The sequence below is a fragment of the Sorex fumeus genome, unplaced genomic scaffold, assembly GCF_029834395.1.
Source record: "Sorex fumeus unplaced genomic scaffold, SorFum_2.1 ptg000072l, whole genome shotgun sequence".
Lineage (NCBI taxonomy): Eukaryota > Metazoa > Chordata > Mammalia > Eulipotyphla > Soricidae > Sorex > Sorex fumeus.
This window is the reverse complement of record NW_026606129.1, coordinates 1,418,419-1,446,052: the sequence shown is the minus strand read 5'-3', so window position 1 is coordinate 1,446,052 and position 27,634 is coordinate 1,418,419. Positions and strand designations below refer to the sequence as shown.

At 64.3% G+C, this 27,634-nt stretch overlaps 1 protein-coding gene across 1 annotated transcript in view; it reads left to right on the top strand.

Moving 5' to 3' along the window:
- The first annotated feature begins 3,803 nt into the window (after positions 1-3,803).
- Positions 3,804-27,634, top strand: part of LOC130037421 (E3 ubiquitin-protein ligase PDZRN3-like) — a 97,199-nt gene continuing 73,368 nt past the window's right edge. Inside the window, exons 1-5 of the mRNA XM_056129263.1 lie at positions 3,804-4,245; positions 4,336-4,399; positions 4,442-4,500; positions 11,562-11,648; positions 15,783-15,890. Of these exons, the coding sequence (XP_055985238.1) occupies positions 3,829-4,245; positions 4,336-4,399; positions 4,442-4,500; positions 11,562-11,648; positions 15,783-15,890 (735 nt within the window). The 5' untranslated portion in view covers positions 3,804-3,828. The remainder of the gene's footprint in view (positions 4,246-4,335; positions 4,400-4,441; positions 4,501-11,561; positions 11,649-15,782; positions 15,891-27,634) is intronic.

The window sequence follows — 27,634 nt, the reverse complement described above, 5'->3', positions numbered from 1 at the left end:
CCTCAGCGCGGCTGCTGGGATGGCCACGGGCCTCTGCCGCCCCGCCTCCGAGGGGCGCCTGCTCACCCACATGCAGCCCAGGTTCCCCTCACAGTGCTCGGGGCACGGGGAAGCTGCCTGCACCGTGCTGATGGGAGGTGAGCAAGACCGGAGTCCCGGCGATGTCTCACGCTAAGCCCCAGGCTGGCCCCACAGCCAGGGATTCCTGTAGCGTGGCCTTGGCACACTCGCAGCTCTCTGGGAAGCGTGCCCAGCCAGCAGCCACCGCCGGCCTCACTGCCCCTGGGGCCCGGCCAGGGCAGAAGACCCAGCCTGCAGGACCCTCTCAGGAAAGCCCCCAGCCCAGAGCCATCAGGCGCTTCCTGCCCCCTCCCTGGGATGAGCCAGGAGTGGGTGGGCGTGACTTAGCTCCGGGCCTCCCACCGTCCCTCCCTCTCCTTCAGGAAAAGCTGCGCAGAGGCCCTGGGGGGCGGCCCCTCCCGCGTGGCGACCTCCTTCCCAGACCCCAGAGTCGCTCACTCAGGTGTGCCCTGACATCCTGCACCCATGGGAGCAAGCAGGCAGCTGCCACCCAGGCCGGCCGCAGGAGAGGCCCTTCTGGAAGCAAACCCAGAAAACGTGACAGGAGTCAGACACTTTCACTTTTCTCCTGCGCTCAGGGAAGCGCCGAGGTGCTGGGAGAGAGACCAGCGGGAGCTCCTGGCTGCAGCTTTATCTTCATCTCCGAGCTTACATAATCAGATAAATTATAAGTTCCTACAGAGGTTCCCACCAGTGACACATGACTCACTGTCCTCAAGCCTTTCATCTTGCTGGATCCCACTTCTAAGCTCTTCATACTCTGTCCGGAGGGAGCATGCTATTTGCCAAAATTACAGAGCGCCTGCCAGCATCTGCCTGGTCCCTCACCTGCCCGGACCCGGGCTCCGCGCTCCTGGCGGTGGGCAGAGAGCCTCCTGGGTCTGCAGCAGAGAGAAGGCCAGAGACCCTCTGTTAAACTGCAACAGCAGCTGCAGAAGCTGTTTCATTAATGTTCCCTTGCTCCCTCCTTGCTGACTCTGCCCTCCTGCAGGAACAAACTTCCGTGTCAAGACAAGATTTCAGAGATGTCACCTTCCGGGGATGTTCTGCCCAAAGACCAGCCCCCCACACATACCCCAAACAGCTATTCTTTTGTGGTTAAAAAGAAAAAAACTTTGAAAACAGAGCAGGCTTTCTGAAACACAGTCTGGCGTGGAGCTGCCCGTTGGGGACAGGCCCACACGTGTGGGTGCCCCGCAGGTAGAAGGCCCGTGGTGGACAGCCTGCAGGTGGACAGCATGCACCGGAAGGCCGCGGCCCCGGGGACAGCACGGCGACCATTGGAACCCTCGTGAGGATGGACGGCACGCAGCCCCCATTTTAGGGTACATGGGACCCCTATCTGGGCTGCTCTGTAGGGGTCAGTGGAGAACAGCCAAGAGAATCGATTCTGCTCACAAACCCCAGCTCAGGGCTTCACTCCCACACGAGAGCAGTGGCCGGGAGGCTCCTGGAGGGAAGGACAGTGGCAAGCTCGGGGACACAGGGGCAGCCGAGGGGCAGCTGCTGCAAGGCCCACTGGGCCCAGGTTAAGTCTCCCAGGCGAGCTGTCCCTGCGGTGCTCGGTGATTTCCCAGCTGCCCATGGGTGGCGCTGGCTCTGCAGAAGGCCCTCAGCCTGCCACCTGGCTGAGCATGCCTCTGAGACAGCCTGCCACGGCCCCTGCGTTGCCCAGGACAGCTGACACAGCAGCAGCCCCAACCCTCCTGGGACTTCTCCTGCGGGCTCTCCAGGCAGTGCTCAGGGACTGGCCGTTCTCCGAGAAGTGTGCCTCTGGTCACTGAAAGGGCTGCGGGACGCAGGTGGTGCCAGGGTTACCCAGGGAGTCGCCTCCAGGCCCGCTGCTGGCCGGGCCTGGACCCAGCAGCCTCCGCATCAAGGCCGGCACCAGCTGCGGTGCTGCCCCACCCCAGGCCTGCCCTGGGCGCTGAAGTTGCCCTCATGTGTCCTCAGCCTCTGCTGGACACAGCCTTGAGCTTCTTAAGATGCGACTCGCCCCCTGCAGAGATCACTTCCTGCCAGGGCACCATATCAAGGTCTCCACAGCATCTCTGTGGAGTGGTGAGTCACAAACCGTGGTGGCGTGTGCGGAATCAGGTGCCACCAGCAAGGCAGGTTCTAGAGCAGTTTCACCAGGACCAAGTCTGCCGGCACCTGCAGCATCCCCCCTGCACCGGGCACTGGCCTCCAGCCACCACCACGGGCCCTTGTTGTCTGCAGAGATGGGGCTTTGCTCAGCTTCCCTCAGGACCACGTTTCCAAGCCAGACCCCACCAGCTGAGTCCCCGCTTCCATCTTGCTGCTGGGGATGGCATTCTACTGTGACAGAACCAAGCCGCGGTGACACCCCCGCAGCTCACGGACAGCGGGGCCCACGTCCCTCACGAAGAACGCGATGTGGGTTGGTAGCAGACCGGGGTGCTGGTTCTCTGGCCACTCCATCTCTGCATCCCCAAAGGTGCCAAGTTGTTCCAAAGTGACTGTCCCCCACCGAGTCCCGGCCTCCAACGGCCTTGGCTGCGCTTTTCACTGTACCAGCCGCTCGGATGTAACTACGGTAACTCTGGACGGGCCCCAGGCAGGGTGTTGGACGCTTCACCACTATTACTGGACGTTTCTGAGAGAACGCCCGAACCCCTCACAGGGGTTTGCGAGGGAACATGGCCGGGACTGGCCGCCAGCCTGCAAGGGGGCTGGCTCCTGCTTCTTCTGTCTCTGCCCCACCCAGCGGGCCGACTGCAGTGCTGGAGCAGGGCCCTCCTGAGGCCCCCTCCCCCGTCCTTCTCCCTGGGGTGCTGCAACTTCAGTCCTCTGAGGCCAGGCAGGGGCCTGAGCTGGCCCTCTCCCCTGAGGCTGGGAAGGCAGGGCTGGCTGTCAGGCCACATGGCCTGCGAGCAGGACACTCGTGGGCCAGCTTCCCGGGTGGGGGCACCTCTGTGCCTCTGGCCCCAGCTCTTCTGCGCCGGTCCCAGGCTTGCTGGCAGCTGAGACCCCAGCCGGGCCTTCCTCCCCGGACCCGGACTGCGCCTAGAATTAACCGGGCGGCGCTGCCAAGGCGCTTCCACCCCGCAGAGCCTCCGGGTGTCCGAGCGCCCCTGGGTGCAGCGCCAAGCAGGGGCGGTCCGGTGCTCCTGGTCTCAGGAGAGGCCCCCCGGGGCGCCGGTGACAGCGCCGCGTGACGGTGCTCAGAATAGTCGGTGACAGTCCGTGGGGAAGGTCAGCGCGGGGCCAGCCCGGCGTCCCTCCCTCCCTCCCGCCAAGGTCACAGCGGGCCGGGCGGGAGCGAGCGGGCCGGGGTGGGGGCGGGGGTGGTCGGGACCTCCCGCCCCCCCGGCGCCCGGCCCGGGCCGCTCGGAACCGCGGCGGCGCGGGGGCGCGGGGCGCCTCCAACTTTCCCGGGAAGGCAAGAAATAGCCGGGCCGTAAGTGCGCGCGTAGCGGCCCACGCGCTTTTCGGCGGCGGGCGCGGGGGCGGCGGGGGCCGCGGGGCCGGCGGGGGCGGCGGGCGGCGGGCGGCGGGCGGCGGGGGCGGCCGCCGCGGCCCGCCGCGCCCGCGCCCCCGCCGCGCCCCCCGCCCGCGCCGGCCGGCCGCGCTGCGCGCGCACTCGCGCCAATACGGCGGGGGAGTCCCGGGGCGGCGCGGCCGGGAAGTCCGGCGCGGAGGCGCAGTCGGGGCGCGCGGCCGGCGGGGACGGCGGGGCCGCGGGGACGCGGGCCGCGGGGGACGCGGGGCCGCCGCCGCCGCGCCATGGGCTTCGAGCTGGACCGCTTCGACGGCGACGTGGCGCCCGAGCTGCAGTGCGCGCTGTGCCGCCGGGTGCTGGAGGAGCCGCTGGCCGCGCCCTGCGGCCACGTCTTCTGCGCGCGCTGCGTGCTGCCCCGGGTGGGCCGCGAGGGCCGCTGCCCCGCGCGCTGCCGCGGCCGCCTGTCCCCGCGCGCGCTGCACCGCGTCCCGCCGCTCGAGCGCCTGGTGCTCAAGCTGGACGTCAAGTGCGCGCACGCGGCGCGCGGCTGCGCCCGGGTCCTGCCGCTGCAGCAGCTGCCCGCGCACCTGGAGCGCTGCGGCTTCGCGCCCGCGCGCTGCGCCCGCGCCTGCGGCCGCCCGACGCCGACGACGCCCACCACGACGCCCGCGACGCCCACGACGCCGCCCGCGCCCCCGCCCGCGCCGCCCCCGCCCCCGCCCCCGCCCCCGCCCGCCGGACACTGCTGCGCGCGGGCGCTGCGGGCGGCGCTGCGCGCGGGCCGCCGCCAGGAGGCGCTGCGGGCCCAGCTGGCCGCCGCCGCCGCGCGCCTGCAGCTGCACGAGGCCGCGCGCCGCTGCCGCCGCCGCCCCCCGCCCCCCGCCGCCGCCGCAGGAGGAGGAGGAGGAGGAGGGGAGCCCAACGCCGCCCCGGAGCCCGCGGGGGCCGGCGCCCAGGTAGGCGGGGCCGGGGGGGGGGCGCTGCTGCCCGGGAAACCGACGCCGGGCCCGGGCCGCAGCGAGGGCTGTGAGTGCCCCCGCTGCCCTCAGCGACGACTGGGAGTGCTCCCGCTCTCCCCCCTGTGATGGTCTGTGAGTGCTCCTGCTGCCCTCATGATGTCTGTGAGTGCTCCTGCTCTCCCCTCAGCGATGTCTGTGAGTGCTCCCGCTGCCCTCAGCGACGTCTGGGAGTGCTCCCGCTCTCCCCCTGTGATGGTCTGTGAGTGCTCCCACTCTCCCCTCAGCGATGTCTGTGAGTGCTCCCGCTCTCCCCCCTGTGATGGTCTGTGAGTGCTCCCACTCTCCTCCCAGCGATGTCTGTGAGTGCTCCCGCTCTCCCCCCTGTGATGGTCTGTGAGTGCTCCTGCTGCCCTCATGATGTCTGTGAGTGCTCCTGCTCTCCCCTCAGCGATGTCTGTGAGTGCTCCCGCTGCCCTCAGCGACGTCTGGGAGTGCTCCCGCTCTCCCCCTGTGATGGTCTGTGAGTGCTCCCACTCTCCCCTCAGCGATGTCTGTGAGTGCTCCCGCTCTCCCCCCTGTGATGGTCTGTGAGTGCTCCTGCTGCCCTCATGATGTCTGGGAGTGCTCCCACTCTCCCCTCTGTCGGCCGATGCTCTGCATCAGGTTTTCTTTCCTGCGCACCTTGGCCCAGCGCTTCTGTTCGGCCCAAGCCCGAAGTGTCCAGCTTGGCTTCCCACCGCCCACCCTGCACCGGGGAGACCCGCCCCTCCCCGCCCCTCCCCGGGCTCGCTCCACACCCAGGGCTTGTCCGCGGCCCTCAGCTCCATCCCCCTCGGCTTCGCTGCTCGCTCAGGGTGGGCTTGGTGGGCGAGCGGGCCGCCCCGCCGGGGTCACCTGGCAGGCGTGTCCTGCTTCAGCTCTGCCACGACCTCCGGCCCCCGCCCTGCAACCGGTCGGCACTTAGCCGAGAGGCGCTCGCCCCAGCGTCGGCTCTGTTCGAGAAAGGCCAGCAGGAAGTCCGGGGACCCCTGCCCGCAGCGGGGCTTGCAGGGGCCCCTCTGGGGACCCCCCCTCGCCCCAGTTCTGCGGACACAAGCCCCACGGCATCCGCGGCCCCTTCCCCTGAGCTGTCCCGGCCATACCTTGGAGTTGTCGACAGCTCACAGCCTGGCCCCTGGCTGACGGGCCCTTAGGCCGGCCACGGTCACTCAGACGGATGGATGGGCACGCTTCACCACTCACTCTCACAGCCGCTGTCACTCACCCTCACAGCCACCGTCACCCGCACAGCCACTGTCACTCACCCTCAGGCCACTGTCACTCACTCTCACAGCCACTATCACTCATCCTCAGGCCACTGTCACTCACCCTCAGGCCACTGTCACTCACCCTCACAGCCACTGTCACTCATCCTCAGGACACTGTCACTCACTCTCAGGCCACTGTCACTCACCCTCACAGCCACTGTCACTCATCCTCAGGACACTGTCACTCACCCTCAGGCCACTGTCACTCATCCTCAGGACACTGTCACTCACTCTCAGGCCACTGTCACTCACCCTCACAGCCACTATCACTCTCCCTCAGGACACTGTCACTCACCCTCACAGCCACTGTCACTCACCCGCACAGCACTGTCACCCTCAGGCCACTGTCACTCACTCTCAGGCCACTGTCACTCACCCTCACAGCCACTGTCACTAACCCGCACAGCCACTGTCACCCTCAGGCCACTGTCACTCATCCTCAGGACATTATCACTCACCCTCAGGACACTGTCACTCACCCTCAGGCCACTGTCACCCTCAGGCCTTGACACCCTCAGGCCACTGTCTCTCACCCTCAGGCCACTGTCACCCTCAGGCCTTGACATGCTCAGGCCATTGTCAGTCACCCTCAGGCCACTGTCACCCTCAGGCCTTGACACCCTCAGGCCAGTCTCTCACCCTCAGGCCACTGTCACCCTCAGGCCACTGTCACCCTCAGGCCTTGACATGCTCAGGCCACTGTCAGTCACCCTCAGGCCATTGTCAGTCACCCTCACAGCCACAGTCACTCACCCTCAGGCCACAGTCACTCACCCTCAGGCCACAGTCACTCACCCTCAGGCCACAGTCACTCACCCTCAGGCCACAGTCACTCACCCTCAGGCCACAGTCACTCACCCTCAGGCCACAGTCACTCACCCTCAGGCCACAGTCACTCACCCTCAGAGCCACCAGCACCCTCTGTCAGTCCTGTGGCCTCTGCCATGCCCTTTCCCCCCGGTATTCAACCTCTGCTCTCGCCTCCTGAACTCTGGGGACCCTTCTGGGTGCTCCTGCCTTACGTCGCCTCTCCGCACACCAGGTCTCTCACACGCTGCCATTGGCGTCCTCAGCAGAGTTGGGGGCCCCCGAGGCCGCTCCACACCCCCTGGCCTCCGCGGCCCTGCCCGAAGCTCTCCAGAGTTTGGAGGGTGGGATCGGCTCGATCTCAGCAGCCTCCTGCCTGCCTGCGTCCTCCTTCGCCCGACGTGGCCTGGGTTTATCCTCCCTGTCACACGGGACCCTCTCTGGGCTGGGGACGGGGACCTCCCGTTCTGGGTCCGGGGAATGTGCAGCGCAGCACAGGAAGTCGGGTCTGTGGTGGCGCTTGGGGTCTCTGGGTGCCTCAGCGCTGAGGCGGCTGAGGCGGCTGTAGCACCTGCATGAGAGGCGGCACCAGGGCCCGAGCACGTCACCAGCGGCTTCGCGTAGACGGAGCTCGCTCTGCCCGCGGTTCCTGGGTCTCCCCTGCTAGTGCGCCTGGGCGGTGCTGACTCGCTCTTGGGACGCTCGCGCCACATCAGTCCTCCCCTCCTCCCCTCACCCTCCCCTCCTCCCCTCACCCGCTCTCACCTCCTCTCCTTGACGCCTCCCCTCGCCCTCTGGGCCCCCCTCGAACCTCACCTCCTCGCCTGGTCTCTCCATCCTCACCTCCTCCTCTCACCTCCCACCCTCACCTCTTACCCATCCTCACCCTCGCTTCCTCTCCCCCCCACCCTCAACTCCTCTCCCGTCCCACCCTCTCCTCCTTGCCCCTTCCCTCCTCGCTTCTCCCTTGGCCCACCCACCCTCACCCTCTGCTCCACCCCCAGCCCCTTTGCTCCTGTCTTCCTTCCTGAGACCCCCGCGAGTCCCTTCTCAGCTGCACTTTGACCTTGCCGGACTCTCTTCCCCGCAGACCCGCTCAGCCTCTGCTCTTGCTGTGGGACCCCCCCTCGGGAGCGGAGCAGTGGGCATCTCTCTTCTGCTGGCCCACCCTGATTTCCTGTCCCCACGTGGGAGGCGGCGGCCCCACAGCTGAGAGGTCCCGACATGGGTCTGGGTCCTTCCAGCCAGCTTCTCACCCCAGGAGCACGGCCGGGATGGACTCCGGGCCAGCGTGTGTAACTAGGAGGGGGCACGCGTCCAGGCTTGCGGTATGGATCTCGGAGGAGACAGTGACAGCACCTCCACAGTGCAGGGGGCTTTGCCCAGGAGACGCTGCTCGGGGGCACAGGAAGAAACAGTGTCTCAAAGACACAAAGTGCCCCTAAATCCTGTTTGTCCCACAGGCATGTTCCTTCCCTCCTGTTCCCTCACTTAGGCCTTGTGCTGCCGAACCAACGCTGTTTGGGTGGCGGGACATTGTTTGGGTCAGTCCCACTCCAGGTCCTGCTATGTCAGCAAAGACCCTCGAAACCGGGTCCGTGGAGGCCAGCGTGAAGGGGTGGACAGCTGTCCAGCAGGCGCCCTTGGCAGCACTGCGGCCCGCAGGCCTGTCCTCTTGGTGCTGAGATGTGGCTGCCTGTGTTGTCTCTCTCATGCTCAGCCATAGCTCCTGGGCAGCTGGGATCTGCTGTGACGCCCCGGCCACCCAGAGGAACTGCTCTGCCCCGGGGGTCCCAGCCTCTGGCGGGGCAGTTGTGGAGGGGGGGCCAGGCCCCTGTCTGTGGTTGCTGCCCTGTTAGTTTCATTCCTCCTCCTCTTCCTCTCAGTCTGTCAGAACCTGTGTGTCTTTGAGTCTCATCGCCACTTCTGTCTGCACGACCACGCCTGAGCCCTTCCCAGGGCTGGATCACTGGGTCAAGCCCGCTCCCCTGCCTCACGGTCCTGCCACCAGCACGCTGTCACATGTCCTCCGTCTCCTCGGGTCTCTCTCTGCCTGCCAAGTCAGCGCTGCCCACGGCCCCAGCTGAGTGCTGGGAAAAGTGGACGTGGACGTGGGCCCTGCGGCCACCGTGTGCTGTGATGGGTCAGGGACTGTGTCTGTGTGGGCACGTTCCCTGTGTGGGCACGTGATCAGTCTCATACTGTGTCTGTGTGGATGTGGTTTCTGAGTGGCCATGTGCAGTGAACTATCCTGCCCTGGGTCTCTGTGGACACAGTCCCCGGGGTGGTTACAGATGTTATGGATAACGGCCCGTGTCTGTGTGGATGAGCTCGTTGAGGTGGACACTGCTGTGGTGGACCATCTGCTGTTGGGTGGACGTGGCCCCCAGAGCAGCCTCCTGCCATAAAGCGTTTTCGATGAGGCGTGGCAGCCCCTGTGAGGGCCTGTACCATGGTAGAGCCTGGACTGCACCTGTGGGGATAGTCATGGAGGTGGCCGTGTTTCTCGTGGATCGCGGCTTGTCTCTGGGGATGTACTGCGAGAGGCAGCTGAGTGCTGTGTTGGAGCTTCGCGTTCATGTGGACGTGCTCATCGGTCAACACACGTTGTGACGGATCATGGCTTGTGTCTGTCCTTCAGGCCTTGCTCTCCCAAATCTCTGAGGCTTCTGGGACCAGACACTCCACCCCCGGCTTGGAGGTTTCACTGTACACCTGGGTATTCTGGGCAGTGGCTGTTCCTCCCACTGGCTTCCAAGGGGCTCTGTGGCTGGAGAGAACAGGACTACCCCTGGGAGATGCCATCGCAGTCCCTGTAGGGGTCACTTGTGGGGAAGCCTGGTTGCTCCCATGACTGCACCTCAGAGGGAGCCTGTCTTAAAGCCCCAGTGATGCAGGAAGTAACAAGTCTGATCCTGAGTGATGCGCTGAGGCCCAGTATGTGGGACGGGGATTTGGATAGGGCAGGTCCCATGACTGAGAGCCTGTCCACAGTGTGACCCTGTGGCTGTGGACTGTTCCACTGTGTGTGACCCCGTGACTGTGAGCTGTCTCACTGTGTGGCCTTGTGGCTGTGGACTGTCCCACTGTGTGGCCCCTTGCCTGTGGACTGCCCCACTGCGTGATCCTGTGGCTGTGAGCTGCCCCACTGTGTGGTCTCGTGGCTCTGAGCTGTCCCACTATGTGGCCCTGTGGCTGTGAGCTGCCCCACTGTGTGGTCCCTTGCCTGTGGACTACCCCACTGTGTGTTCCTTGGCTGTGAGCTGCCCCACTGTGTGGTCCCTTGCCTCTGGACTCCCCACTGTGTGACCCTGTGAATATGAGCTGTCCGTCCCACTATGTGACCCTGTGGCTGTGGACTGTTCCACTTTGTGACCCCATGGCTGTGAGCTGCCTGACTGTGTGGCCCTGAGGCTGTGGACTGCTCCACTGTGTAGCCCCGTGGCTGTGGACTGTCCCACTGTGTGACCCCGTGGCGGTGAGCTGCCCCACTGTGTGGTCCCTTGCCTGTGCACTGCCCCGCTGTGTGGCGCTGTGAGTGTGAGCTGTCCCATTGTGTGGCCCCGAGGCTGTGGACTGCTCCACAGTGTGGCCCCAAGGCTGTGAGCTGCCCCACTGTGTGGTCCCTTGCCTCTGGACTGCCCCACTGTGTGGCCTGGTCAGCCCCAGCCTCCTGCCCATGTCCATGGTCTGCATGGCTGCAGGGGTGCCGTGTGGATGGAGGGAAAGCCAGGGGCACGACCACCCTGGAGCTGCCCACCCCCTGGCTGAGATTTCCCTGTTTGCCTTTCGTGTCTGTCGAGTGCGACGCCGTTGTGTGTAGGTTCCGGCCACTGTGTTTGTGGCTCACGCTTCCATCTTTGGCCAGTCTCCTGAGTGAGATGCGTGGACCAGGGTTTCCCGAGGAGGGCGAGGCCTTCCCTGTGGCCCCCACCCCAGGGCACTGAGGGGGCCCTGGGGAGCGTTTTCTGTCTGTCCTTCAAGGAGGGAGGTTTCTGGCGTGGGCGGGGTGCACCAGGGTTGTTTTTGCGAGAAGGGGCCTCGGGCGCTCAGCCCGGGGACCTGCGGCTGTGGCCGGGGGTGAACAGAGCCGCTCTGTTCCGCTCTGACTCCTCCAGGCAGTGCTGCGAGCTGGGGCTTGCGTGAGTGAGAGCCAGGTCTGTCCAGGGCTGACTCGGCTCCGGGGCCCCAGCCTGGAGGCCACTGGTGGTGTCCGAGAGGGGCTGCAGCAAGCGGCCGGGCCTGCTGTGTCCGAGCAGCCTCGGAGTTTCCCCAGTCGAAACTTCTCGATAACGCCAACTCATCGGTTCGGTCTCAGTGACTGGGGCTTAGACTTTGGTCTGACGCCTAAGATGGTTTGGACGCGGCGGCACTGAATCACAAGAGACAGCCGTGCTTTCTGGGAGCTGTCAGCCTGGACAGGCTCCGCTCGCCTGTTGCCCGCAGGTTCTGGCGCCATTTCTGGCCAAATATGGACCAGAGCGGGGCAGTGCCACTGCCCGGCCCAGGCTGTGCTGCGCCATGCGGTCACCCCGGCCACGGCAGCCAGCCAGCAGCAGGGAGAGCCAGCCGCCTGTGGTCGGCCGTCCCTGCTGGGCCTCAGGAGCGTCCCTGCACGGCGGCCTGACCGTGCGGGGTGGGGCCCCGGGCGAGGGTGCAGCGTCCCAGCTTTGTCCTCGAGCTGCAGCGCTGCCTCTGCCGCTGACTCAGCAAGTGGCTGTGCAGGTCGAGGCTATTTTTGTCCGTTGCTCTCGAGAGAGAGCGGGGCAGGGGGCGTCCTCCCTCTGGCAGGCCTCTCGGAGCCCGCTGGGATTTCAGAGCCCCTGGGGATGCCACCGGGCAGGGCCCACGTGCTGGGGGGCGGGTGGGGGCCGGGGGCTGTGCCAGCCTGGGGCGGCCCCTCCCCCGCCCCGCGGAGGCTGAACCCTGGTTCTCTTCCCACAGGGCGAGGAGACCAAGAGCATGAAGCTCGTGCTGCACCGGGCTGCCGGCTCCCTGGGCTTCAACATCATCGGCGGCCGACCCTGCACGGTAGGTGGGAGGCAGGGGCGCGGCCGGGTGTGGGCGAAAGGGCAGGGGGAGGCACCCGGAGTGGGTGAGGCCTCACCCCTGGCCTTTGTTCTGTTACTGTGGCTGCTGGTTTAAGACCGTCTTCTCCTGGGGGGTGTTTTGTTGTCCCCACCGGGGACGGGCACTGCGTGGACAGCTGAGGTCACGTGTGGGCAGGGCAGCTGGACAAGGGGCGTGCCTGCGCCAGAACTCCAGGTGGCCACGTGTGGCTGAACGTGGCTGGTTCCTGCCCCAGAGGCTCCAGGGGCTTGTTCCTGAGGCTTCCCAGCAGCAGGAGGGACGCCCACGAGGGGGGTGCTGGTGTGCAGGGGGACAGGTGGCAGCGGGCACACGCACGCTGCCCCCAAACCAGGCCCCGGGGTGACCCAGGGCCTCCACACTCTGACACCCACCGTCTGGCCACGTGCCCACAGCAGTTTCCCCCAGAGAAACTATTTCAGCAAAGCCCGCTCTGCCGGAAACAGGATCCCGCGTGGGCAGAAATGGCCCGAGCACCACCACGTTCCCCACCCAGGGGCACGAGAGCAGAGACGCCCCAGAGACGGAGCACTGAGGCCCAGGCTCAGGAACGCACACGACTCTGCACACCACACTGTGCATGCCTACCCACACACACACATGCGCGCGCGCACACACACACACACACAGGGGACACCCAGAGAGACCTGCACACACAGAGGGACATACCCAGGACACCCAGAGAGACATGCACACATACACACACACACAGGGACACACACAGGGATACACCTGGGGACACACACGGGACACAAATACACAAGGACACACAGGGACACACGTGAGGACATGCACAGGGGCACAGAAACACAGGGACATAGGGACACACAGGAACACACACACACACACTCACAGTGACACACAGGCACACGTGGACACTTAGGGACACAGATACACAGGACACAGAGGCGCAGACACACAGACCTATAAGGCACACACTCAAACACGCGCAGATCCACTGGAGGCACAGATCCACACAGGCAAACGCACGGCACACGCTCATCTGCACAGAACACGTGCGGTTTTCCAGGGGACTCAGGTGGCTGGTGGCTGCCCGCAGAGCGGCAGGAGGGGCCGTGGGGAGGTTTGTTGCAGGCTGAGGTGGGGTGGGTGTGCCCCGAGGGGTTTTGCTGCGCTGACCCCCTTCATTGAGGCTTAGAGGGAGAAGCACGGAGGGAGGGGAAAAACAGCGGCACTCGCAAGCACCACGCCCGCGCGAGCCTGGCGTGACCGTGAGGGCCGGGGGGCTGGGCAGCTCGGCCGGGCACCCTGGTCTCTGCCAGCAGGGCACGCACGCAGGCAGCCCTCGGCACCCCGCGTCCCGGGAGTTTCCGGGTTCCTTGCCCCAGAGCCCACACGGGCAGCTGTTCCCTCCAAGTCTGAGCCGCGGCGCAGCTCCCTCGGAAGGGCCCCTTCTGGGTGCCAGGCTGAGGGCGGCTGTGTTTCTCGCCCGCGTGACGTCAGGAGACACCAGCTGCGTGAGGCAGCCCTCGCCGGGCTCGCGGCCTCTTTCTGCAGGAACTTCGTGCGTGTCCTGGAGGAAAATAGAGCCGCGTGGGGGGGTGTGTGTCGTGTTTCCCGACTCGCCCTGATTAGCCAAAATAGCAGAGCGAGGCCCCCTGCTGGGCTCCGCAGCCTGGAGACAGCCCAAGGTGGGTCCCTCAGGGCCAGAGGAGAGGGTCAGGCAGGCCGCGTCTTGGGGACATGGGGCTGAGGGGGCCAGCTCAGGCTCCCCGGAGCCTGCCCCCTTCTCAGTCACGCCCCCCGGCCTGGTCAGCCGCTCTTGCTGGACGCACCCGGGGCGAGGCCCCGTCTTCTCCAGGGTTTGCTCCTCTCTGTGGATTCCACCCAGGCCCCGGCTCCTGCCCTGTCTTCACCCCGACTCCAGGGTTTGCTTACGGGTTTGTTCAGGTTTCTGGAATTTTCCTCGAGAAAACCCCACCAACACACTGTGGAGCTCTGCAGAGCAGCCAGCCACGCTCACAGGCCTGCTTCCCAGGCCGGAGCACAGCGCTGGGCCCAGGACAGCGGCTTGGACCGTGGCCTCCGAGGGCCGCGGCGGGGCCAGGCCTGCACCTCTGAGCCCGTGTGCCTGGCGACAGGTTTCCGGGCGCGGTGTGGTGGTGGCTGCGGTCAGAAGCCGCGTGAGCAGAGCTTAGCAGGGGCTGGTGAGGGAACCGCCCCAGACTCACACCTGAGGGCCTGTGGCCAGGACGGGGCGGCCTCAAGGGGTCCCAGCTCCTGCCGTGAGCTGCCTGGGAGCTGTCTTGAGCAGAACGTGGCTCTGTCCCCACTGCCGTCCATGAGCACTGGAGCAGGTGTGTGTGTGGGGGGGGGTGAGGGCAGACGCTGCCGAGCTGCACGTGAGCCTCCTAGTGGCAGCTTGTACCTGAGGGGCCGGGGGGCGGGGCAGGGGGGTGCAGGTCCCTTGCACAGCCGGGAAGGCCTGCAGGCCTTGCCAGGGTCAGGCTGTCCCAGCAGTATGGCAGCCAGGCCCAGGGAGACTGCGTCGGGTGTGCGCTTGCTGTGCTTGGAGCCAGCGCTTCAGAGGTGTCTGTGTGTGTCTGTGTGTCTGTGTGTGTCTCTGCGTCTGCATGTCAGTATGTGCCTGTGTGTCTTTGTGTGTGTGTGTACCCGCATGATTGAATGTCTCTATGCGTATCTGGACTTGGTGTATGTGTGTTCCAATATGTTCCTGTGTGTTTGTGTGTTTATTTCCTTGTGTGAGTCCCTGCATGTTTCTATGCTTGTGTTGCTGTGCATGTCCTCATGTCTGTCTGTGTGTGTCTGTCTCTGTGAGTCTGGTTGTGTCCCTGTGTGTTTGTGTCTGTGTGATCGCGTGTGTGTTCCTATGTGTCCTCGTGTGACCCTGTGTGTGCATGTGTTCCTGTGTGACCCTGTGTGTCTCTGTGTGTGTCCCTGTGTTTCTGTGTCCCTGTGCATGTCCTCACGTGTGTCCCTGTGTGTCCTTGTGTATGTGTCCCTGTGTGTGTTTGTGTGTGCATGGCTGTGTGTCCCCTGTGTGTGTGCATGTCTCTCCGTGTGTCCCTATGTATGTGTGTGTGTGTGTGCGCGCGCGCGCGCGCGCGTGTGTGGGATGCACACTGTGGTGAGCAGAGGCGTGTGTGTTTCTGAGCCTGGGCCTCAGTGCTCCGTCTCTGGGACGTCTCTGCTCTCGTGCCCCTGGGTGGGGAACGTGGTGGTGCTCGGGCCATTTCTGCCCACGCGGGATCCTGTTTCCGGCAGAGCGGGCTTTGCTGAAATAGTTTCTCCGGGGGAAACTGCTGTGGGCATGTGGCCAGACGGTGGGTGTCAGAGTGTGGGGGCTCCCAGGGTGACCCAGGGGCCTGGTTTGGGGGCAGCGTGCGTGTGCCCGCTGCCACCTGTCTCCCTGCACCCTAGCACCCCCTTCGTGGGCGTCCCCCCTGCTGCTGGGGCAGCCTCAGGAATGAGCTCCTGGAGCCTTTTCCGTTTAGCTCAGGCCTGGAGATCTGGACTTGCAGGGTGGGGTTTGAGCAGTAGCCTTTTCTGATGCAAATCGGAGCCTAATAAAAGCCTCTTTTCATAATCAGATTATCCACTGCTAGAAAGCCTAGTCTTAGTCCTGGTGCTGAGGGGGTGTGTTTGGGGGTGGGGGCAGGTGCCCATGCACTTTCTGAAGGTCTTGGGGCCAATGCTGTGAGAGGACGTGGTTTCCTGAGACCAGGAGGTCCTGCTGAGAACCCAGACAGTCAGCGGGAGCCAGGCCACAGCGTGGGCGGGTGTTGGTGCAGCCTTGCGGGAGCGATGCCAGCCTCCCTGCTGGTGAGGCTCCTTCAGGGTGCAGCAGGGGCAGAGCTGGTGCTAACCCATCCCAGAGCCGGGGTGGGCAGACACCAGCCTGGGACTGCATGGAGGGTCGGTGTGCACCTGCCCCCTGGGGGGGCACTCGCTCACCTGTGGGTGTCCAGTTAATTAATGCAGGGGCCGCCTCTGCCCCCCCGCACCGTGGGCCTTCAGAAGGGTAGGCAGGGCTGGTGAGTTTTGACCCTTTCCGGGATGCAGAGTAATGTCCTCTTGCGTGTCCTCTCCCCCAAGGACAACCAGGACGGGTCCTCCAGCGAAGGCATCTTTGTTTCCAAGATAGTGGAGAGCGGACCTGCTGCCAAGGACGGAGGTCTGCAGATCCAGGACCAGATCCTCGAGGTACACGTGGCTCCATGGGCTGAGGGTGCGTCGTGGGTCTGAGCGTGTCCGTGGGGCCTGGCCATGTGTGGGGCACGGTGCGGCAGCCGTGGTGCCATGGCACAGTGGGGCTGTTGGCAGCCCAGTGCATGCCTGGTGTTGGAAGCTCCTGCATGGCCCCAGCAGGCACAGGCAGTGTTGTGCGTACTGTGGACACTGGACATCTTCGCCTCAGTGCTGAAGTTTGGTCTCTGCTGGGCGAGGGGCAGTCGGACCCCAGGTGTTGTCTGCTCTGGCTTTATGGTGTGTCTGGGACTTGTTTGGTGTGAGCCAGAGCTGTGAGCGTGCCACTGTGTGGTAGCCTCACGTGGGCTCTTGGCGCCGCGGAGTGACGGCTGCTCGGTCCCAGGTGGCGTACAGAGACTGGCCCGTGCCCCGCCCCTCCTGAGCCCCATGCCCCTAAACACTCTGAGGGGCACAGCTCCGTGGAGTGCCCAGTGCCCCCAAACTCCACACACACATTATCCCCACCTCCTTGTGTTCGGGGACAGCGCAGACCCAACCGGGGCCAGCTGCCCCCAGAGGAGCTGAGAGCGCCCCCTGAGCTTCTGCATGCCCTGGGGTGCCTTCAGGAAGTGCACCCCACCTTGGGAGTCCTGTTGAGACTAACGGGGTTCGGGAGGTCAGTTTCCACCTGATGCAGCCGTTTGTCCTGGGAAGCTCTGGGCTGGGAGCCCCTGGCGAGAGCCCGGGCGTGGATCCCACTGGTGAGGCGTCTTCCAGAGGCGTGCATGGACCCATGCGTGTCGCTCAGAGAGGGCACGACTGACCTTGCCGTGGAGCTGGACTGACCGCGGCTGTTCATGGGGAGCCTGTCCTGCCGGGCATCCTCTCCTTACCCCTGGTGGGCAAGTGAAGGTGCCCCCACAGTGCACAGGGGCCCCCGCGAGCTTGTTCGGGCCAGCACCTGATCTGGGCTCATGCCTCGCAGGAGCCCGGGGGCTGCCGTGGTGGGCAGGAGGTGGCCTCTCCTCCCTGGGGTGTGGGCTCTTGCCTCACAGGAGATGACCTCTCCTCCCTGGAGGTGTAGCTCGACTGTTGGAAGCCTCGGATCAGCGTCAGTAGGTGCCCGTGTGCAGGTGCAGGGCCAGTCCTCCCCGCTGGGCCTCTGCCACATTGCCGAACACAGCCCGGTCCTGTGCATCCTGGCATCTGCGCCCGGTAGCCACCCGTGCCCCCCCATGTCAGCCCTGTCCTGTTGGAGCCTGAGCTTGGAAGTTCACCCACGCTGCCCGAAACGTGCTTGTGACACCAGCAAGCCCGTCTGTCCCAGTGAGGCGAAGGGGGTGCAGAGGGGACACTGTGCTGCGCCCCCTCCCTTCAGGGTCTCCCTAGGTGAGCCTGAGGCTCTCATGTGCCCTGAGTGACGGGCGTTCTGCTGACCCTGCTTGTCTGCGGACGCTGGGCACCCGTGTCCCACCACCTGTGTCTGAGCAGGAGGGGCTGCTCTCAGCTCATCTGTCTCTGACCCACGCCCACTGTCCACTGCAGGAAGGGGCCCCGCGCAGCCTGTGGCCGGCAAAGGGAGCTGCCCCCAGTCCCAGCAGTGCTCGAGGATGTGAGCTGGGGGGTCACCTCGTGCTCGTCCTAGAGTGTCTTGGCTCCAGGACTGTCCATCTGTCCACTGAGCACTGCGACTGCAGCTCCCAGGTTCCAGGTGTGGCCCAGCCTCACTCTCGGGCTGTGGCCCGGGGCGCCTTCCGCCTCAGCAGCTGCTGCCCACAAGCCCTCTTGTGGCCTGGCCACCCTACTCTATCTATCAGCTTGGACCTGGCTTCCTCTTCTGTGATCCTCGGACCTGGCATTTATCTCTCTGTGGTCCCTGGCCTGGGCTCCCATCCCTCTGCAGCCCCTGGACTGGGTGCCCACCCCTCTACGGCCCCTGGACCAGACGCCTGTCCCTCTGTGGCCCTGGACCCAGCTTCTGTCCTCTGTGGCTCTGGACCCTGCAGTTCATGGACTGAGCCATTGCAGTCCATCCCTCTGTGGCCTCTGGACCCAGGGTCTGACCCTTTGGCCCTTGGACTGGGCGCTCGTCCCCCTGCTGGGTCTCCAGGGGGTATCGGCAGAAGCAGCGCTGCGTGGGAGAAGAAATTGCTTGTTCTCTGGAGACCCTGAGCAGCCAGTGTCCACTGGCCACTTTCTCTGCTGGAACACACAGGTGTTGCATGCCTGTGCCCGTTGCACGTGTGTGCGTCTGTGTGAGAGAGTGTGGGGCTGTGGCCGGTGCCCGTGACACCGGGCGGGAAGGACCTGCCCTCCCCGAGGCACACCCGCGTTTCTTACAGGAGCTAGGCGGGTTCTGCCTTTGTTTGGGGACTCACTCCCTGGACCCAGTGAAGATCCGCACGGGCTGGGTGGAACTTTACGCTGTCCTGAACGCGATCCAGACCCCCCCCCCGCCCCGCTGACGCTTTGTTGGAAATGGAAGGGGTGTCTGAGGGTCTGAGCCACTGCCCCCCTGCAGTGTAGCCATGGGGAACGGAACGGAACAGCTCACAGCAGCTGGACCGGGTGGGGGAGGGCTGGCGTCCTTTCCCCTCCGCTCGGGAAAGTGGGAACCTTCTAAGTGCTCCTTATCTTTTGCTATAATTAGAACTGCAAACACCATCGCTGGGAACCTGGGTGTCTTGTTCGGGTCTGGCCTCTTCTCAGTCTCCGGGGTCCGAAGGGCAGTGGGAGCAGCCGTCTCTCTCCTGGGACCCTGCTGCACGTGGCCTTCCAGTGGCTCCCCGGCTGGTCACGGGGCGAGGGCGGAGCGGGGGTTGGCAGGGAGCACCGCCCCCCTCCGCCCTCACCAGGTGTCCCCGAGCCCTGCTCAGGCCCCTCCTGTGCGGTGTTGCCCAGGTGCATTTTGTCGCAGGCTTTTGTTTGAGAACAGCAAACTGTCATTCAGCCCAAATCGATTTTGGCTGAAGACGTAGCACGTGGAAAGCCACATTCACGCTCTAAACCAGGGATAACAGTGAACATGGAGTCAGAGCTCCTCCCTCAGGCCTGTGTGCCAACGGCCTCCGGCGCAGACCTGCGTGCGGGGAGAGCTGCTGACCGTGCCGTCGGCGTGTGGCTGTGCGTGCCATGGCCATCCCAGCCCTCCTACTCGGGCCGCTGCCGGGGCCGCTCACGGCGGCTCTGCTGGCTGAGGACAGGGTGCCTGTGGGGCTCAGCAGAGCCGTCTCGGGAGTGTGGCCTGGCCTGGCACTTGTGTCCGAGGCCTGGGGAAGCACGGAGGCTTCAGCGGGGCCTTTGCTGTTTCGTGCGGTCTGTGTCCAGCAGCCTCCCTGCATTTGCCATCAGCCTACGCCACTCCTGGAGATGGGGCTTGGCGGGTGCCCAGGCCGTGCCCCGGCAAGGCCTGGGTTTCACCATTTGCACCTCTGGTCCTGCCCTGGTCCTGTGCAGTAATTGTGAAGACAATGTTGAGACAGGGCTGGGACCTACTGACCCCCGTTCTTGAGACCAGAGGGGTCCTGTGACACCATTTCCCCAAACGGTCATCCTGGCCACTCGGAAGTAAACAGCATCCAGGCTTCTGTCCCACAAGTGGTGGCATTGTGGCCACTGTATTGGGGTGGACCCCAGAGGGGACGGGGCCCCGGGAAGCACCGCAGGTTTGGGGGCCAAGGAGTAGGGTGCTGGGTGCTGCTGTGCCCCAAGGGACACGTGTCTGCTGGTCCCTTGTGGGTACCTGCAGGGCCTGGAGACCCTGTGCTGGCCTCTGCTGCCAGGCTCCAGGGGCCACCCGGAGGTCCTGGGGCCTGGACAGGGGTCTGCCGTGTGCGCCCTGCTCCAGGACGGCAGGCCACTTGTTTGTCCATGGTGGTGAGTTGCTTCCTGAGCTGGACTGAGCTTGACCAGGCATGCCCCAGAGTTGGACACAGCTCCAGCCCTGTCCCCTGCTTGGCTGCAGCGGGGGCTGTCGGTGGGGGCGGGCAGTGCGGGCCACTGCAGACAGGTGCTGGCCAGCTGTCACTGGGAATAGCATGACTGCAAATAGACTCCTGTGGAGGCGGGTGCCGCTGTTGGGCGCCTGGGACCCACCGGGCAGAGACGCCCCAGAAGTGCCTTTTCTAATCGGAAGCCGGTGCTGCTGGGACTGGGAGGGTCGAGGTGCCAGCCGGGGGCTCTCGTGTACCACTGTGCGCAGTTTAGAGGCATGTGCGGGGTGGGGGGGGCTGTGCAGGTGAGAGGTGCGTACAGGTGAGGGGTGTGTGCAGGTGGGAGGCATGTGCAGCAGAGAGGCGCGTGCAGGGGAGAGGCGTGTGCATGTGGGAGGTGTTTGCAGGGGAGAGGTGTGTACAGGGGAGGGGCGTGTACAGGGGGAGGCATGTGCAGGTGAGGAGTGTGTGCAGGTGGCAGGCACGCACAGCTTAGAGGTGGGAATAGCTCAGTGGCATGGACGTGAGGGGATGTGCAGGTGGGAGGCATGTGAGGGGAGAGGCATGGACAGGTAAGACGACTTAACAGGTGTGAAAGTGCAGGTGCCCTCCCCGTCTTCACCCACCTCGGGACAGGACCCTGCTTGTCCGCGTGGAGCAAAGGCTGCTGGTCCCGAGGGGTGTGAGTCGGGTTATCTTGGCCGCTGCAGCCTGGGGCCCTGAGTCCTCTGGGCCCAGCAGCCTCCCTGGAAGACCCTCAGGACAGTGGCCTCTCAGCAGCTGCCCTCCATGCCAGCACGAGGGCCGCAGCTCTGCCTCCCAGACTGGCCTGGGCTGGCTGCCCCGATACACGGTTGTCATGTGTGTCACCTGTGGAGCCCTGGATTCCCGCTTCCTCTGGATGTCGTCTCGTCACCTGGGAAAGGAAGTGGGCCGAGCGCTTTTCCCCGTGAGATTCACGACACTGGGATTCAGCCCTGAGCACTGGGCACCCTCTCTGTGGACTCGGTGCCCCCCTCCCCTAGGCTGCGTGACGCTCCCGCTGGGCCTGCAGGTCCGACTTTCCTGCGTCTGGGGGGTCCTGCTCTGCGTCTTGCGGCCTCAGACGTCCCTGCCAGGCTCCGCCCGCAGCAGTGATGTGCGGGAGCGGCTCTCGGCCCTCCCCGGCAGGGCTCCTGCCCTCTGCAGAGGGCGCTGCTCCGCCCAGGGAGCTCTGCCAGGGGGACTGGCAGGTATGAATTTCCTCGTGACAAATGGCGCTGAGATCTGACTCTTCTCTTGGGCGTCCGCTGAGTGCTCCGGGGGGTGGCGCGCTGGGGTTTGTGGGCGAGAGGGCCAGGCTGCCTGACAGTTGATTCCAGCTCACAGAGTGCTGAAGGAGGTGGGTGCCGTCCCCCGGATGCAAACACGGTTTTGAGGGGTGTGTTTTTGCTGTAGCCCTGCCGTGACGTCCCATCGAGCTGTGACTCCTCCAGCTCACCCGTCTTCTTCGCTTAGGGAGAGACACAACTGTCCAGCTGCCGTCGCTGGTCAGGACTCTGAAGTCTGAAACTGCATCCTCCTGTTGAGTGGAGGACTGGGTGTTGGCATCACCACTGGTGCAGAAGCGGGCGTCCTGTCGGTGGGGCCAGCCTGTGCCTGCAGGGGAATCCCAGCTGTGAAACTGCTCTGTCAAAAATTCTACTGTGGCTCCTGGAATGAAGAATGGGGTGGGAGGGTGGGGGGGGATTACAGGACCTTGGCGTAAAACAGTGCTGGCTCTCGGGAAGGTGCTCATGTGTGTCTTATGCAGGGAAGGGCAGGAGTCAGCTGGTCTGGGCCGTGGAGACTGAGGCAGGCAGCTGCAGAGGATGGACCCACCCCACCCCCAGCCTGGCTTTGCGAGACCCTGAGGGGCTGTGGCTGTGGCTGTGGCTGGCCGTGGGCCTCTCCTCAGTTCAGGCTCTTCTGGGGTTTCCAGCCCTGTGCTCGCCGTGTGGACCTGTGCCGTGACAGGGTGGTCACTCACCAAGGGTTTGGCTGAACTTCTTTGCTTGTCTGGGATGGGGTGACGGCTGGGTGACAGGGGCCTTCCCCGACTGGCCCAGGAGAGAGCCCGTGCTGTGCCCCTCCCCCCCAATTTCTCGGACAGGACCTGGCCCACCCCCATCATGTGACATGAGGCCGTCACAGGGTCGCCTGTTCTGGACAGCTGAGAGCCCGCCTGTTGCCCTGAGGACGCTTGACTGGTCAGGTCCCCGTGGGGATGGGGCCATGAGGGCCACCCCAGCCACCACAGTCCCCCCCCTTTGCCTAACAAAGCTCCGTGGCAGCAGCCCTCTGAGTTCTCAGGCCACCTGTCCACTGGTTAGAGGGGGCCCTCCCCAGGGACCTGGCCTCGCGGCCTTTGTCTGCCCCTCGAGGGTCAGTGAGCCCCAGTCTGGCCGAGCTGTGTCCTCTTTGCTGTCCCCTCTCTCCAGCACATGCGAGACCCCCAGGCAGATTCACTCTGTGTGTGTGTGTGTGTGTGTGAATGTGCGTGTGTATGTGTGTATGTGAATGTGTGTATGTGAATGTGTGTATATGTGTGTATGTGTGTGTATGTGTGGTGTGTGTAGGTGTGTGTATGTGTGGTGTGTGTGTGTAAGGAGACCTCGGGCTGCCCTGGCCCAGCCTCCGACTCTCTCCCTCTCGTTTCGGGCTCCAGTGAGGCTCCTGCAGAGCCCAGCCTAGCCCCAGCCTCCCCCGCTCAGCCACCACCGCACTCCCCAGCTCCCTGCTGCCCCACGACTCCAGGGCTCCCTCCGCCCCAGGCCAGGCCCTGTGTGTGCTGGGGAGTGGTCAGCGCGTGCGCCTCAGATGCAGGAGGGACACACGACTTGCAAACTCAGGGACAAGGCCCCGCCAGACACTCAGGCCTGGGGTTGTTGGCAGTGCCTGTCCACTCCATGGGGCAGCAGAACCCAGTGGCCCCAAGCGTGTGTGAGGTGCTTGTCCCCCCTCGTCACGGTGCCCCACCTTCTGTCTTGGCTGCTGCCCACTGCTGACCTTTCCTTGGGCTCAGTTTATCTCCTGGGGCTAGGACAGCTTCAGTGAGGGCCGGGGAGGCTGGGTGCCAGGGGACAGCTCGGGGCCAAGCTGGGAGCTGGTGCTGGCGAGGGGAGCTGTGGGTGGGTCATCGTGGCAGGTCCCCGAGGCCTTGCCCTGCCGGGGAGAGCGTGGGGACAGGATGGAGCTCGGCACAAAGCTGGCTGAGAGCGGATCGATTCGCGGCATGAGACAGGAGAGGCGCCTCACTGCCCTGGTGGCACCGTGATGGGGCCTGGAATGGCCACCTGGGGCCGGGGGACACACAGCTGGGCCTCGCTGCGGGCGTGGGGCCGAGCCTGGCCTCCTCCTCGCCCCCACCCCTGCTTCCCCCGCTGACCCCTGCAGCTGTCTGCCCCGGGTTCTGCCTCCAGAACAGGCTGCTCCTTCTGAGAGCCTCGGTGGCCGCCCACGCATGGCGCCTGCGTTCTCCCAGTGCCGTGACGACCTTCCTCGGGGTGCCGGGGCAGGGGCCCGTGAGGTTTCCCGAAAATGTCAGTGATTACGTATAATCACCGGCCCTGAAAGCCAGGCGGGATGGCTGGCTCTGTCTCCAACAGTGGCACCACTCAGTAGAAGTCCCTAATTGTTTCTGAGAAGCACAGACGCACACGGGTAGTTGGTCCCTGCGCAGGCGCCCACTGTCTGGCTGTGCAGACGCCGGCTCTCAGCCCAGTGTGTTTGTCCCGGCATGTGGCTCCGCGTGGTCTCGTCCCCTGGCCACACGCCCGTCTGTGAGCAGTAGCACAGAGAGTCGGGTCTGGTTTGCTTGTCGGCCTGTGTGGACCTGACTCTGCAGGTGGCTTCTGAGAGGTCCTGATGGCCATGAGACAAAAAGAGATCATTGGGGACTCGGGGGCCCAGGAGTGTCTGCATGTGTGTATCCATGTATGCATGTGGGTGTGCGTGCGTGTGCATGTGTGTGTGTCTGTGTGCATGTGCATGTGTGCAAGCATGTGTGTGCATGGGAGTGTGTGCATATGTAAGCATGTGTACGTGCATGTGTGTATGCTGCATGTACAACTGTGTGTGCATGTGTGCGCACGTGTATGTGCATTGTGTACTTCTGTGTGTACACATGCATTTGTGTTCATGTGCATGTGTGTATGTGTGTGCATGCATTTGTGCGTGTGTGTGTGTGTGTGTGTGTGTGTGACCAGTCCGCTGGAGCATGACAGGGCCCTGCAACAGGGTTTCCTGGAGTCTGAATCTGTGATGTGATACTACTTTCTCTGTGTCAGAAGTTCATCTAGTAATTTGGGGGCTGGAGGAAACACCAGATCATCAGTGTTTACATGTGAATATGAGGCCACGGACCAAGTCACCGCAGCTCTCATGTGACCACTGAGGGCACAGACCAGATTACCACCACTCACATGTGACCATGAAACCATAGACTGGATCAGTACTACTCACATGTGACCACTGAGGGCATGAACCTGTGTGTGTGTGTGTGTGTGTGTGTGTGTGTGTGTGTGTGCTGGCAAGGCTGGGGCACAGAGCAGCGTGTCTGGAAGCGGTAGTCACTGGGGAGTTGTGGGCTCAGGAGGTGCTGAGAGGGAAGGAGATTCTGTGCAAAGATGCGGAACCCCGTGTGGAGAGAAGGGGAGAGGCAGAGGTAGCTGCTGGCCCTGTGTCCTGTGCCCGACCCCAGCCCCCTTCTGTGGCCCCTGGCTTGTTCGGCCACCACCCTGACCAGGTTCTGTGCCAGTGTGTGTGAACCTGTCGTGAGAAGGTGAGCTGAGTCCGCACATCTGCGGGGCTGTGCCGGTGACCTTCCCCGGCAGCACCACTGCTGCCGCCGAACCACGCCTCTGAGATGCCAGACTGACAGCCGGTCTTTGTCTGTTCAGCGTCCTGACGCATGGAGCTGGAGCTGACACCGTCAGCCTGTGTCTGCGTGGCAGGTGGCTGCCAAGGGGCACCTTGTCCTGGCACAGCCTGTGCCCTGTCACCATGGCTTGGGTTTCTGCGCACATAGCCCCCACTTGCCCTCTCTGCTCCCGGCTCCCAGCCTGTGGGGGCCCGAGCTCTGCGTCCTGGCTCAGGCGACACTGGGAGCTGTCCCGATACCCAGACCCTGTGTGCGAGGTGCGGCCTGCCCTCCTCTGGGCAGTGTGTGGGGGGCCGCGTCCAGCTCATGTCTGAAACCCCTCGGATTTGATCCCAGAGCTGGGCCCCTGGGCCCGACCCGTTAGGACAGAAATGAAGCCCAGCTAGTTGATTTGTTTCCGTGAAGCTCACCCGTGTTCCGGGGCCCAAGAAGCATCCAGAGCTTATTAGAGGACATCCCGCCATGTGCCCCCGAACCAGGAGTGGAGGCTGCCACGGAGATGGCTTTGGCCAGCTGTCTCTGCCCACCCAAACTCCCAGCTCCCGGCTCCCGGCCAGTGAGCAGGCACTGCGTCCATGGTCCCACCAGTCCACCACACTGCGCTGCTCGCAGGCCACCCCACGGGACCCAGTACCCATGAGGGCCACCCCAGCCTGTGGCACTGGCCCAGCCTTCCAGACCTCCCGTCTTTCTGTCCTCTCTCTGGTGACCTGGGAGCTGGAGGAACGTGGTCCTCCTTGTGATGCTCTTCTCCAGGGAGGCTCTCAGGTGGGCACCCCTGCTGCTGCTAACGGCTCCAAGTCCGTCCTGTGGGTGGTCAGTCACATGTCCCCACACCAGGTCAGGGTAAGGAAGGCCTGAGCGTTTGCCTTCCTTACCCTTCAGTGGGCGTTTCAGGATGTGGTAGGGAGCGGTGGTGTGACTGGGTGTGCAGGCCCCGGCCTGGCTGTCCTAAGGTTTCTGGACCCGGGGTGGGTGCAGGGCTGTGGTGAGCAATGGGCGTGGAGGCCAGTGGGAACTGTGGATGCCCAGTGTATCCCGGGGGGGGGGGGGGGGCGGGGCCTTGGCTGGACTACCCAGCTCCAGGCCCCTCCGCCCCTACCAGGATTCACGTCATGAGTGTATCACACTAGACGGGGGTTGTGGGAGCTCGGTGAGGGGTGTGGGGGGAGAGTGCGGCGAGGGGTGTGGGAATGGGAGGGTACAGAGTGGGGCGTGGGGTTTGGGATGGGGCGGTACAGTGAGGGCTGGAGTGTGATCTGTGTGTGTGTACGAGAGTGTGCAGTGTGGGGTATGGGACACTCCAGACCCTGACCGGTTCTTGATGACCCCAGGCACACAGCAGCCCGAGGTGGGCTTCAAGCCTTTAGCATGTTGCTGGGTGCAGGTGAACACGTGGGCAGGTGAGCCTGTGTGTAGGTGAGCATATAGGCGGCACAGGGGCAGGTGGGCATATAGGCAGGTGAGCATGTACACAGGTGAGTGTGTGTGCAGGTGAGCACGTGTGCAGGCGAGCATATGAGCAGGTCAGCATGTCTGTAGGTGAGCATGTGGGCAGGTAGCACATGTGAGGTGAACAGCTCGATCTCCCCTACACGGCCCCTCCGGTGGCTGACAGTCAGGTTTGCAAGAGACGATGGTGTACTGCTGGCAGCCAAGAGCCAGACCTCAGGCTCACGGCAGGCACAGACCCCTGGCATGTTTGTCCAGGGAGGCCCCCCCATGTCGAGCCCCCTCCTGTGCTGTGCACAATCTGGGAGTCACAGGGGTCTGTGGAAGGTCATGACCCCACAGGGCAGCACACAGCTCGTGGCACCACCACACACACTCCCGAGGAGCTGTGTGGGTCTGCCTTACAGGACCAGGAGGTGAGAGACGGGCCCAGCCGTGTCCACGGAGGTCCCTGGCCTGGACTCAGGCTGGGCCACGTGCCTCGTCATCATCGTATGAACCCTCTCCCCGCTTTGCCCCGTGTGCCTGCTCTCCCCACGGGGAGAGGTTTCCTGGCCAATACGAGCACTGTAGCCCCACATGCCCTGGATGCCCAGCGCTGGCCTTGGGGTGTCCAGGGTGTGCTCGAGCTGCCGGGCCTCTGGCTCTGCGAACGGCCTCATGGCAGTTGCCGGTGCGTTCTTGAGCACCGTCCCCAGTGGGTTTCTGACCTTGCTGAGAATCATTATCTCCGCACGCTCCTGGCAGGATGGGACAGCCTGTGGGGGGGAACTTCTGTGGGGGCTGGGAAAGGCCTGTGGACTGTGTGCTGCGGCCTTAGTTTCCCTGAAAGCTGCGCTCTCTGTGCTCTGTGACCTGGCTTGGCCCTGGCGGTGCTTTGGTGTCTGGGCATTTGCAGACACTCTTGTACTTGCTGGCTGCACCTTTGTTGAGGCTCCACTGTGGAGAACTTGCAGGAAGAGGTGCCCAACCTTCCCTGTGTCTCTCACCCATCCTGAAGGTGCACAGGTTCTGGCACCTCGGTGAAGGCGGTGTGCTGGCGAGGACCCACAGACTGTTCCTTCCTTCCCAGAAAAATCGTCCGGAGCTGGGCTTTGGGGTCATTCTGGAACTGGGTACTGAAATCTGCCTCCTCAAGGCCAGGGACCCTCATTGACCTTCGTTGACCCCTTGTTTCCTGTTTTCGAAACATTTTGATGGTCTGTGGGAAAGCATGAGAGACTGTGTGCTGATTCTGGGCGCACAGGTCCCAGAAGTGTGCCCGGGTGGTCTGGGGGTGTGTGCTCAGATCTGCACGGCTTAAGCCGTTGGGTGGAAAGAGCCCAGTTTAAGGCATCAGGTGCATCCTTGCCTTCTCTGCCAACCTGGGTAGGTTCTGCGGAGAAGCTCAGGCTGCAGGACTGGGTGAGCGATCCACCCTAGAACCCTGAGCCAGTCTGGTGCACAGACACATTTAACTTCTTGGGGATGAATGC